At 38.2% G+C, this 13,923-nt stretch overlaps 1 protein-coding gene across 2 annotated transcripts in view; it reads left to right on the top strand.

Annotated features, from left to right (window-relative positions):
- The window catches only part of LOC138006293 (uncharacterized), a 65,599-nt gene extending 62,724 nt beyond the window's left edge, over positions 1–2,875 (top strand). Inside the window, exons 39-40 of one of the 2 annotated variants that reach the window (XM_068852537.1) lie at positions 1–74; positions 2,397–2,506. The exon at positions 1–74 is cut by the window's left edge and continues 4 nt beyond it. In XM_068852537.1, coding sequence (XP_068708638.1) covers positions 1–33 — 33 coding nt within the window. In that variant the 3' untranslated portion in view covers positions 34–74; positions 2,397–2,506. Of the gene's footprint in view, positions 75–2,396 lie in introns of both variants that reach the window. The other variant, XM_068852536.1, reaches the window with a different exon arrangement.
- The last annotated feature ends 11,048 nt before the right edge of the window (positions 2,876–13,923 follow it).

The following is a 13,923-nucleotide window of genomic DNA, read 5'->3' on the forward strand; positions in this document are numbered from 1 at the left end:
AGGTCGGTGTCTGGTCTGAATCACGACCAATAAGAGGACAGCTTAGGGCAACAGACATGACATTTGCGGATCAGGTAGTGTGTGACTTCTTTTCTTATGCACACATCACGCAACTGTGTCACTTACAATGGCAATTTTATCCGGCTTTAGTTTTGCAGTTTTGAGTTTATCAATGTTTGCTTGAAAGACGGCTTATAATTTAAAGCTTTTTGGTTTCTTTCTTTCTTTCTTTCTTTCTTTGTTTTAATTTATGCAGCTTAACCCGCCAAAAAAAAAAAAAAAAAACTTAAAACCCTTTTTAATCTGACTATTGTGTAACGATCTTAACGCTTAAAATATACATTTGTTATAAACGTTTAATGGTTAATATTGAAAAACGCCGCAGATTTCTGAGCTTACTAAACTGAATTAACCCTTGGAATAACTTTATTGCTTGGGTTCAATATATGTAATTACTATATACTAAAGTAGTGGACGGCGTTGAAGACACGCTAGCTGATTGGCCACTCAAAGATCGAATATCCTCAGTTGCTATTCTCCTCGGAGCAACTCGTGCGGGATTTGCGCCCGAAAATATTGTAATCGTTGCGGGAACAATTAACAATTATTCCTTGAGCGCGCGTTGGATATTTAACAATTAGACCCGCAGCCCGCAAGGGCTACGGGTCAATAGCCCATGAGGCGAAGCCGAATGGGCTATTGACCTGTCGCCCTTGAGGGCGAAGGGTCTAATTGTTTTAGTATCACACAACTAGTCGGACAGAAAAGGCAATAATAAAGTTAGCAAATGCAAGTTAAAGAAATATTTATTTGGGAATAAAAGGACAGAAAGCGTTACGCTTTTCGCTACTCGAGGACTATTAATAATAGTCCACTAGTTGGGTGATACTAAAAGATGGTAAATAGCCAACGAGGCCCATAGCGCCGAGTTGGCTATAACCAGTCTCATATCCAACAAGCGTGAATGGAATAATTGTTTTATTAAATTCCTTAAACTCCAAAAATTTGGAAGTAAAAATTACGAGCGAAGGAAGCGAGAAAATCCGAGCGAAATCGAAAAACTTGATGAAAATGCGATGTTGTGTGATACCTTGTGGTCAGACAGACGTAGGCTCATCACAAAAACATTTCTTGCCTTTTCGCGTACTTCTAAACGTCGGAATTGACCAAAACTTTCCACAAAAAAAAGTTTTTTTTCTAATTTGGCTTTATTCAGAGAGAAATTTCGCTTTCCGGGAAGAAATTTTTAGCATAGCGACGCTTAGCGCAATCATTTGCCATATAAGGTCAAACTAAGGTATATCAGCTTTTATTAAATTCTCAACCTCGGATAATGCAATTCTCGTGCTCTGATTGGTTCACTCAATCTCAGTTATCAGCTCATATACCTTAGTTTGACCTTATATGGTAAATGATTGCGCTTAGCGTTGCTAAACTAAAAACGTTTACGCCAGAAAGCGAAATTTCTTTCGGTATAAAGCAAAGGGAAAAACGTTTTTGTGAAAAGTTTGGATCACTTTCGAAGCTTAGAGATACGCGAAAAGGTAAGAAATGTTTTTGTGATGAGTCTGCGTCTGTCTGACCACGAGGTATTACACAACATCGCATCTTCATCAACTTTTTTTGATTTCGCTAGGATTTTCTCTCTTTTTCGCTCGTATTTCGTACTTCCAAACTTTTGGAGTTTAAGGAATTTAATAAAACAATTATTCCATTCGCGCTTGGTGGATATGAGAGTGGTTATAGCCAACTCGGCGCTACGCGCCTCGTTGGCTATTTACCATCTCATATCCAACGCGCGCTCATGGAATAATTGTTGAATAACCGAGATTGAGTGAACCAATCAGAGCACGCGAAATGCATTATCCGAGGTTGAGAATTTAATAAATGACTTTAAACTCATCTTTTTGTGCTATATTATGTGACTGTTTTAGTATATGCTAAAACAACTATTCACCTCAGTGGAGGAAGCTAGTGGTAGATATTCACTGAGCGGCGCGGTAAATATCCACCACTCGCCACCTCCACTGAGGTGAATAGTTGTTAAATATTGTTTTTTTTTTCTCGTCAGCCTACTCATTGGCAAATTAGCTGGCTCTTTTAGCAAACATTGGTTGAATACTCTGAAATTGCCTAAAAAATGTGATCATGTTGGTAAACTCCAGTAGAATGCAGCGATCCGCATGTTTTTGTGAGGGAAGTGTGGCAATGAGGTGGCAAATGGCGAAAAATACTTTGCACAAGAAAGGGATAAAAAAGAATATTTTGCACAAGGAACGATGGAGAAAAATTGAAATAACTCTCGCTTTCTCTTGGGATTTGGATAACTTGAAACAAAGTCAATTGCAGATAGAAAGTTCGAAAGTTGGCTTCTTATACTTTTCTTCCTTTCACAGAAAACATAACAAGAAAAAGAGAAAATCAGAGAGAATTAAAGATGAGCAACACAAAGAACTTCCACCTATAACCTTTAAAGGCAACAAAAGAGGATTAAGTCTGAACGAATCTCAGCTTGGTTATCGTTCCCTGTTTGACGACTCCACGCGAAGTGAGACGATAGATGACGATGATAGTCGAGCGGAGCCAATCGTTAACCGAAAGGGATCGTATCAAAAGCTTAGAGAGGAAAAAAATCAAGAACTGACAGAGGAAGTGTTGGGTAACTCCCCAGAGAGAGACAGAGTGAAATCGAGTAAAAATCGTCGTAGAAGAGTAAGCAATGACGGAAACGATAAGGCTTAAAGGGTGAGTTTCACGTCTCTGCGCATGGGCAAACTGTTACGTCAGCTTAATTAATTCCATTGTTATTGAAACAATCGCAAGCACTGTTGCAGGAAAAGGAACAATACCATAGAAGTGTAATTACTTATTGGAATTACTTTTGTAATCATTTCCTTTGTGTTATGAACTTGCTGCATGCGAATAGATAACTCGTGCGTTTTGACAACTCGTGCGGAGAATAAAATGTTCAACCCGTACAATAAATTCGTGGCCAAAATTAAATTTGATATTTTCTGTGCAAACCCGCAGTATCTTCCACCAAGTTTGGGCCTTAGTCATTCAGCGTATTTGCCGTAATACTCTCAGTGATTAATGAACATCATCTGGTTCAGTAAGAAACCGTAAAATCTACAACTGCTAGCGCCAAAGCTTAGACATGCGCAAAACCGTGAAACTGCCCCTTTAAGGACGTTCGCGCTAATTGTTTGTGCGCAACGTAACTGCGCAGGTAACGCGACTGTAATATGTCACGCATTACTTCGAGCATTAGTGAAGTTGAGGTTTGAAAACCATTGCAGAAACCGTGGACGATAAGTCTTGCACAGCGTTGGATAAGAGAAGATCGTGATCAGTCAAAATTGATTAAAAATATTTAGGAAAGTGAAGTAGACTACTACACGACTGATGTTCGCGTTGTTTTTATCAGTCGTGCACTAGTCTACTTGACTTTCATAAATATTGTTCAAGCATTAGTTAAAATAACATGGCGACAAAAACGCCGGAAAAAAAATTCCAGGCCGGCAAAAGAATGGCACATTTATTTCCGAATCATCATGAAACGTTAAAGAGAAGTGAGCGGGAGGATGGAAAAGCTCTTTAAAAGGTAGCTGCTGATCGAGTAGTGGCTGAAAGTTTGGAAAACTCGAGGACGAACCGTTGCGTAAATTTAATGGGGCTGTTTCTTTTTTTAATGTTTTTATTACCCTACGAACTTAAGTTCAAATTGAATGTATGTTTTTGAAGTTCTTATCCTTTACTTTCGTGAAAATAGAGCAGTATTTTTGTCCTCGTCGGCTTGAATAGTGCGGACCTGCGTGGAAAAAAACCAGCGATTAAATTTCACAAAAACCACACTCCAGAAGACGAGTATGACGGCAATGGGGAAATATTATACAAAACACTAAACAAATGAAGATGACAACTGCTTAAAACTTCGTTGCTATGCTCGAGAAAGCTTTGTTTTGGGGTAAAAGCCTTTCATCCCTTCAACGATCGATCCTCTCTTGGGTTCCAGTCCTTCCCCGACAGGTCACGCAAAAACGTGACAAACGAAGTTTTCCAAGAGCTTCGTAAAATCACATCGATTTTACTCTCTTGGATCATCGGTGACCCCTATTTTTTAAATCATGAATCACTTACTCTACTTACTATCTACAAAATATGATAAAATGAAAAAAATCTCACCGTAAGAAATTATCTTTTTTTTAAATTTTCTTTCCTCGTGCCATCGAATTCCGGTAGTGGCTGCAACGGATAGAGCTTACGAAAACGCTCGTCCAGGATGAACTCTACTGTTTACGACATCCCTAGCGGCATGAAATTATCTTAAAATCCCACCCCTAAAAACCTATGCACGGAAACCTTCACTCTAACAGTTTATTTTTAGGATTTTCGATGGATAAGCAAATGAGGCTACCTTTCGTTATTATGACAGATTTATCGAAATTAAGGCATTTTTCCACTGCCATTTTCTCCGAAACGAAGTCGGTGACCCCCAATTCTTTTTATATTTTTGGAGTAAGTTCTTTATGATCTAACTATGCGAGAAATGAAGAAAATCTCACCGTAGGAAGATTTTGGCGCGAACGTCCTTAATTAAGGTACATTGTCTAGAAAAATAGTACTTTATCAAAGCGATTGTTTTCCTGCTCTGGAAGGATAACCTGATCCAAGAACATTTCCAAGTCAGAGCAATCAGCACTTAGTCCGAAATATAGGGAAGATATCGTTGACGTCACCTATTGCCATAATAATAATAATAACTTTACTTCAACTATCAAAACAATTAGGAAATATTTACAATTTTAAACTATATATTGAGAAATTATTTACAAATTTTAAAAACTAAATTATATGTTCACGATGGAAAACTATTTACGATAAGTGAACAATTTTAAAATGGGAAAAAGACAATTAAAGCATTACTAAAGAAAAAGCTAATCAAAAATTTAAGCCTGGCACATTAATTAATGTGCTAACCAAAGCCTCATTGGCTGTCGAAACAAAGGGTCTTTTGTTCCTATGGTTAGTACATTTGAATAACAAAAGCAATGTTTGTAAACAGATATCTTCCCTATTTCGACGTTATCACAACGTCTTCGTCGGTCGAGACCAAGGTTGATTTCATTATCGGTCACGTGACTGTAACTAAACCACATGAAGTCAACCACTCGACTGATAGCATCGAAATATTTCGGATTGATACTGATTGCTCTGAGTCAGAATTTGTTTTGGATCAAAATAGTAAGTGGAGACGTTTAACGTTAAGGAAAAGAGATCATTTAAATTTCAAAGTGGACGTCATTTTCATGCTCTTTCAGTTAATTTCACTTGGCGTGCCGTAAACAACGCAGCCTACCATTTTATTTTTTATTTTTTATTTGAAGGAGCGGGTCAAAATAAATTGTGCTCATGCTCTTCCTAAAACTTGTGATTTGGCCATTTCACGATAAAGGAACTCCCTACGTTGTTCATAAAATTGAAAGTTACTTAGACTACTAATATCAGAAGTGAACTATGTCACGAATTGCATAACTCGCATAAAGATTGTTCTAATTTCTAAACGTGGAATGTGCCGGAGCACTTTGTTGCTATTTACGAAATTGAATCGAATATTTCACTGCAGTCATTCTTTGATTGCGATGCCGTACTTTGCCCAATGGGCCTTAATTCGCGCGGCGGCCACATTGACCATAGACAATAGATTTCGTACCCCGAGCCTCGAGTTGAAATGTTTGGGAACGAGTTTCGGTGCGCAAAAACAACAGTTTCCCGTCCCTCGGGACTCAACATGGCCGCTGTGTGATTAAGGCTTATTGATTTGGAGACATTTGAACGATCGAATCGAAGCTGATATTTATTTAGTAGTATTGTAAATTGCATTTAATTTGCTTATCTAGGAACAGTTTTCCTTAACATTTGCCCCGGTAGTTTTTACGTACACTTTTCTCTATTTAAATTGGAAATGACATTTCAAAAACATTTTAAGGGATAAACGCAAGGGAAAACTTGATAGAAGGCGGTGTAATAATTATTGCTGATGCTGTGAGTGATTGGCTTCGGTACACTTGGGAAAACGAAGACATATCTTCCTTATTTAATTATAATGCCAGTCTAAGATTATGTATTATGTAATATAGCACAGTGCAGATCGGTAGAGTGCTTCTTCATGAAGCAAAATCGGTAGCCATATTTGTTGTTGAAAATTTATCAAATAACACCTTGCACCTGAGATAATCTGTAAGATTTTACTCCCCATATGGGTACCCATCCCCCCCCCCTCCTCGGGGCGAAAGGGTTAACAACATCCAGATCCACTCGAAAACTAAGTCCCCCTTAAATGTGAAGGTTTTTATCGGTCTTTAAGCCTGATCAATGCATTTTTTATTGCTTAGCAATATTGGTGATCAGCATAATATTCTTTCCGGGTCCTTTTAAGGCTTTTTGGAAAACCCAAGGCGTACTTTTCCGGGGTTTTACCACACATGACGAGCCTGAAACTCTCTAGTTAATTTTTAATATCATTACCTGTTTGCATTCCTTTCCGTTCATTTGTAAAGATACATGCATCTTCATACCTTACAAGGCACTGTTCATTTGAAGCCTTTCGTTCGTACCTCCTGATATAGAGTCGGTTTACTACTACATCTTTAAATATTCTACTTGGAAAAACTATGTGTTCTTTTCCTATTGTTGCTGAAATTGATTCTAACGAATTGCTTATTTGCGTACTTATAGACTTTTTCCCAATGTTGCCTTGATCGCAAGACAAATACAAAAGAACATTTCTCCTCGAAAGAGGAAGAAGGGTTCATTTGAACAAAAATAAAATGGTGGCTGATTGGAACAAGGCAGAATAATCAATCAGGCACTTCTTTTGTAGCCTTTTTTTAACTTCTATATTTTTAATTATTCTAGTTAAGTATATTGGTATGGATTGTGCTGGCAATTTTATTTTACTTGGAAAAGAATTATTTTTTTAACCGAAATATTTCCCGTACTGCTGTATGTATTTCAATAGTCAGTATTACCGGTAAAAAATATGCGTAAAAGGCTCCAGAGTTTAGAAATGGAACTGCATCTACTCAATTAAAAAGTTGGTTGATTAAAGTTGATGAAGAACTTAATTGTTAGGCTTCTTGTACATATTAGGATGATGGCGATCAACTTGCTTAATTTTAAAGAAAGAGTGTCATTGGTTTTGCATCGCAAAATTTGTAATCTCCAACTAGCTCTACATTAGATTTCTCAAGTAAGTTGAGGGGGGGTCTTAATTAAATTTCACAAATTCGATAATGAATAAATAAACATTTTCCAAATAGACAGATGCCACGCCTTTGACTATCCATAATGTCTAAGTATTGCATCAACATAAACACATGCTTTAACTTATTTAGAATGTCAACATATGATAGATTGAAACAATCGCTCATGCACAGAAGTCACAAACCACGTTGTGAGCTTTGCCAATAAAACATTTGGCATTTAAGAGGTCCCGCAGACATGCCAGGTCTGTTCTTGATTTAAACAGCGAGAGGGTTTCTAGGTCTACAGTTTCTAGCTGAGGAATGCCACATACTTCTGTTTCATAAAAGGTAGGTAGGTTTCATAGTTGTCATCAATGGGTTCACCTCCCAAAGACCGAAAAATTATACAGGTTCGGGTCCTACGGCTTTCTGCGGCAGCAATCCTCTTCTTCTCCCTTTTTTTCTTCTGTTCCTTCTTTTTTCTTGATTTGGATGCTTTAGATTTGGCACCAATAGGAAATGTCGCTTTATATTTAGCCATCACCCTATCCAGGTCTTCTACAAGATTCAGAACGTTTAAACCGACTTGAGACTTTATTGAATGACGTTGTTCAGCATTAAAATTGTGTAAACAGCTGAGGCCAGTCTTTAGTGTTTTTCTAACTTGGTTACGACAGCATTAAGCTTGTCCTGGATATCATTTGCCTCTTGTTTGCAACGTCTGATGTTGCTGTCATCATGGGGAGCTGGCTTGTAATCCTCTCGGAGAAACCTTCCTGCACAAGCAGGGTTGTCGGATAAAAGATATTGGTATCTGTTCTCAAGTTTTTCAATATCTTAAGGTACGGGTTAGAGAGGGGGGGGGGGGGGGGGCACATCATAATTTTGAGAGAACGTGAGGGGAGGGGGGGGGTCACAGCTAATCTTGACGCTGCTGGAGGGGGGGACCTATCTAGTTCTTCCTTTGGTGAAGCTCATTTTAGGACCCCCCCTTCCTGATAATTATTGCACAGTCCCTAAGTTCCCTGTGGGACGTTAAAGAACCCAAGCACTATTCGAGAAGAGTAGGGGAGAAAGTTCCTGGTGTTGTGGCTGTCCTGTTCTCTCCAGCCGAAGTGGCCGGCATGGCGGTGATGTCTCTAAAAAGGCTTGTGGTGTATGAGGCCACCTAAGCAGAAATAGCCACAAGTCAAAAAGGGACTGAGTGCTGGAACATGTAGATGTAGATGTAGACGAACAACTCCCATACTAAGCGAGAAATTCTCGTTTGATTTTACTTTGTTAGTTTTTTTTGTTTATATTCGTTTTTGAAAGAATATATCTAATTTTGTTATATTTATGAAGAAGTTAAGAAATTTTATTTTTGCAATTATGGAGGCACTACTTTCTGTTGCATTTTTACTGTTGTATGAAATTGTAGTCTTTTTTTCTTAAGAGAATGCAGAGTTCCTTGCTTGCATGGTTTCGTATTTGCGGTTGGGTTTTGTAATCGCTTGCCTTGCTTTCGCATATCGATTCGATAAACATGTCCAGACAGTGAATGACTCTAGCAGAATATTGAAAATACAGAAATTAGAAAAACTACACGACCACAAAAACAGAGTTCCCCCTGAAAAAAAGGCTCACGCCAAAGTAACCGTCCTTGGGAATCTGTCGGTGGTCAGGCCATCCGATTCTCGAAACGTTTTTGTTCAGTAATCAAGAACGCATTTTGACAGTGGTCCCTGTCGACCGTGGTTTTTCCGGTGCTGTCAAAGCAATGAGTGCAATATCGTTTTTTCGAGTAAAATTTACTTTGGAATTCACCAGTTTGGCAATGAATTTTTGTTGAACCGCACGAGTTTTAAAAGAAACAAGCACACCCTCAGCGAGTGAATGCAAAAGGAAAAAGTCCTTTCAGAGTGAACTGTCAATACCCAGCGAATAGAAATCACGCTAAAATTAGAAACTATAAAAAAAAAAAAACATTGTCAGTTCAAGGTCAAAAAAAGAGTTTACTGATGTACTTACTTTATTCCACTTTATCTCTGAAAACGAGATCATTCACATTTTTATTTACTTCATTGAAACACGCCAGGTTGGATTGGAACAAGAATCGGCAAAATACGGCAATGCAACCAAGAAAGGACGACTTGAACTTCAAACAAGATCCGCTCCAACACTAAATTACCTTTAGATGCTTTTAAACAAAGTTCTGAAAACACAAGCTAATGAAATTTCCCCCTAATTTTACGAGAACTCATTGAGATTTTGTGTTTATAATATAAGGGCAAAATTTGCTTGTCACTGTTGAGGCACATCGAAAACCAGTTGGGCAAACGGATTAAAAAAGCACTTGTTCGCTCACATTTTAAATCAAACCAAACAAACAATTCAACTTTATCTTTGTGTCCAAAATAGTACAGATAATTGTTATTTAATTCCAGTTGTTAATAAAAATTCGAGTTTTATTCCTGAACAAAGGAAAAACCGATTAAACCACTTTTCAAAAATACATCCACATTAAATAACGCATCCGTAAAAGTAACAAACGGTGCCCAAGGAAAGAATTTCTTGAGTAACTTCTTCCACCAAGTATGAGCTATTACTGGCATTCCGTTTTGTCGTTGTCGTTCTCTTTCGCTCTCCTTTCGTTTCTGTTCTAGTCATAGACATCATGTAACCTTATCAGAGCTTCTAAAGATATACCAAAAATTGCAACACAGAGAAAAAAACAGCTCTAAGCAAATTAAAAATAAACACTCAGCTTTAAGTCTATATTCCTCCGATGCTTGACTTGAATAACTGCGTAGCCACCAGTATGGACCACAGCTATCCTGATATGTCAAACTGGATTGAAACCAGCGAAAAATGCAGAAAGAAAACATTTTCCAAACCGTTTTCCACCTGAACACTGTGTAACTATAGATGACGTAGTATTGCTGTGTAGCCGCGTCGAGCCACAGAAAGCGCGCGAAAAATGAAGCCTCGCTTACGTTTAAGTGAGTTAACCTGGGTTGTGCCTGCAATTTTAATCATGAAAACCAGCACCTGGTCAGGGGTCAACTTCAAAAAAAAAACAGCTGACCTCAGCGGATACCTTGTTTTGACAGGTGTCAATTGATCAAAACATGAAACTAGCATGATACTGGTCACATTGGCATACATGGAGGGGTGGACGTACGTACGGACGGTCGATGAAGTCATAGCAGAAACCCATAAGGGTTGAAACGTGTAACGCGCGTTCACAGCTTCCGAATATTCAGTGCGAACTGATTGGTTGAATGTTTCAATGCTAAGTACCATATTTGGAAACCCCTCGCTCTTGTTGTTCCAAATATGGTACTTAGCAAATCGAATATTCAGAAGCTTGTTTCCCAGCACACAAGGGGCCGTTACACGTTTCAACCCTTATGGGTTTCTGGTCATAACTATAAAACCAAAATTTCTCATATCGATTTGGTTACCATATTTTCGTAACTATGGTACTCCGAGCGCGCGCGCCGAGGGAGCTCCGCTATGAAAAGAGCCTTCTATATATCAGATGCCTTGATTTGGAACAGCATTCCACTCTCTATCAAAACACTAAATAAAAATCAATTTAAAAGCAAACTAAAGAATAAACTCCATGAAATCATGAAGAACGACGACGATTACATAATAATTTCTGATATACGAGTACAATTCACAAAATCATAGCATTGTATGTTACTCCCAATATTGAGTACAGTCCGCCTCCCGGTCTCACTCTGGATATAAACCACACGACAATCTAGATTGCTTCTAGGTTTGTTCTTTGAATATAATTTATGAAAATTTTAAATTTTCTTTTTTCCTCTTTTTCCCGCCTCGAATAGCCCTCGCTAATTGCGGGCAAAAGCCTTTAATTTTTTAGATCAAATAAAGAAGCGTTAAGATCACTTCACAAACAAAAGTATATCCGGGCTCTCATTGGCGTATTTGTTCTCTTTGATGACGTTATTACACTTTTCAACAATCAAAATAAATTTACAGTGGGACTACAAAAAAGGGAATTTTATCAGTTTTACGGGGCTTGTTCGCTTGAGCTCAAAGCAACCCAAAAAAACCATTATGAGTTTTGCAACGTGATTTGCTCGCTTACTCCGATCTGTTGTGCGATAGATAGCGAATTCAAAGACTATATTTGGAATTGAAAGGCATCAAAATACTCCATTTTGTTGTTGAATGGAAGTTCGTGTGTTCGTTCTTGATTGTGTGTCAGAATTTTGAGAAAATGCAACTCGTGGCTTCAGTAACCGTGCAAAGTCACTTCCAGTCTGCTATCACTTTGTATCTTTTTCGGGGTACATGAAAGGTGTCCTTTTCAGCCTTCTCGGGCTCGAGATAGTATTTACTAGAACTGCATGGCTGGTGAAAAGAGCTGCATCATGCTGGGAAATAGCTTGATGCTTCGCTTACTTCTCAATGCTTCGCCCGATGGCTAGGAGCATCGAGAATTGGTCGTTTTGAAACAATGTTTTTAACCACAGAATGGTACGTCATATGACACACTCAGCTAATTAATGTTCATTATGTGTGTGGTCTTGTACCGTCAACTGCTTAAATTAAAGTGAAGAGGCGTAGGTTTCCAGTGATAAATAATAGCGATTTTGCACCCTATACAGAGTGAGAACATATAAAAGAACATTTTATAGATTTACAAATGGACCAAATCTAGTCAGGGTGGTAAAGTCTAACCTGAGATCAAATCGATTCCAAGATATCTGACTTTACGTTTGATAATTCTGTTATTAAAGTCCCCCGCCTTTAAGAGTGTTTTTCAAAGACGACAATATTTCGTCATCTTAAACTACTTCCAAGAATTGCAAGGCGTATTAAGGCAAATTAGGGTTTTTGAAGAGACGTAAATTTTTAACAATTCTGAAATCATTTCTAAATTTCACCTGCGCCATGCCAAGCGATGATTGATTCTTTCAAGTTCGTGTCCAAAACTTGTAAACACCCTTGACAGCATGTTGACGAAAGGTGGGTCGGAGAAACTCTCTTTTGATATCTGACAGTACACAGATGAGTACTAGTATCATGGTTGATCAAATTTCTTTGTAAATTGTGTTCCTTCTCGGCTTGGGCCGAACCGATTTGTCCTCAAGTTCCCGTGGCCTGTTACCGTCGACTGGTCGTGGTTTCGATTCGCACCCAGGTCAGAGATTTTCTAAGAAAAAAGTTCCTGATGCTGTTTATCAGCGAAGGTTCTTCATTCATTCATTACAGTAACATAGGGCCTCACTTGATTTCTGTGCCGTTTAAATTATATATACGTGCTACTAAGGGCAACACTCATTCAAAAATACATTTCAAACAAGCAGGCTGCTAAACGGTGAAAAACGGAATTAAACCTTAGAAACTCATTGCTTCATTGAAAAATGTTTAAGAAAGGGATGGCTATAGAAATATGACAGGACAAATGCATTGATAGGCTGGGAAAATGTGAAGAAACGGCAAACGTTTTATAAACAACCATTTATTAAGTAGGAATAATTGTGTTTAGTATAAATACACAGGTGATTATACAAAATCGCGCGCTCTCATTGGCTCGCTATCTCGGATTATCAGCCGATAATCACCTCGACGGACAAAATGGCTGCCAGTAGTCGTTTTGTCACTGTAAGTGAAGATGATTTTCGCGTTGAAATGTTTTTTTTTTCTCTTTTTTGAAATAATCACCTGTGTATTTATACTAAAACAATTATTCGCCTCAGGCTCAGTGATTATCGGTGAATATTCACCGATAATCACTTCGCCTTCGGCGAATAATTGTTAAGTAATCCTTTTCCGATTGTTGTAATGAAAGAATTACAAACCAAACTTACCTCTCCCCTTCCTCAGTTCATTCTTTTCGGAAGAACTAGTTGGGCGTGGCCATCCTAGACCACAATACATTGTAACAGTGTTCACGTGAATCAGTACAACGGAGGTTTAGATCTTGCATTTACATAATGCATCGGGAATGTAAGACAGCTCACTTTTTAGGATTACTTAATGGAGCTTCATCGTTCCTCAGGGCGTTCCAATTGTTACTTTCAGGATACTGTTTATCTGTTTTGACACGCTGGTCAACGTACTTATCTTTTCATACGATTACTACTTAATTTTCTCCTTTTGTTATTCATTTGGCTAGCTCATTGTTTGGTTTACACCAAGTAATAAACCAATATTCACAACTAACACATGCGTTGTTCTTAATACAGACAATTATTGCATAAAGGCGCCCATATTGCTAATCACGCGTCAACGCAATTTACAAATTGTACTCAATTGGTCTATAAATAGACTAACCACACGGTTCTTTTCATCTTCTTAAATAAACCCAATTTGCAAATTTATTAATAAAAGTTTCAAAAATGCCAATTAAGCGTGTATATACAAGCGAGGAGTTTCAAGTGCGCAAGACTTCTGCTATATACGCAGGCACCTTTGCGTTCCCTCTTCATTTGTCGCGCTAATTTTTTTAAGGTGAAACGCAAATTTATCAACAAACCAATCAATCATTCCGGAGACTTAAACTGGCTTCCTTCCCAAACACCTGTCAATATCATCCAATCATCGCATGACATTGGCTCATGACTACTCCATTATTCGCTATCATCCATTACAAACCTACTATATTAATTAATGTTTGCAGCGAGGTTCTATCAATCAAGTCGATACGCCTGAA

This window comes from Montipora foliosa, chromosome 6 (assembly GCF_036669935.1).
Source record: "Montipora foliosa isolate CH-2021 chromosome 6, ASM3666993v2, whole genome shotgun sequence".
Lineage (NCBI taxonomy): Eukaryota > Metazoa > Cnidaria > Anthozoa > Scleractinia > Acroporidae > Montipora > Montipora foliosa.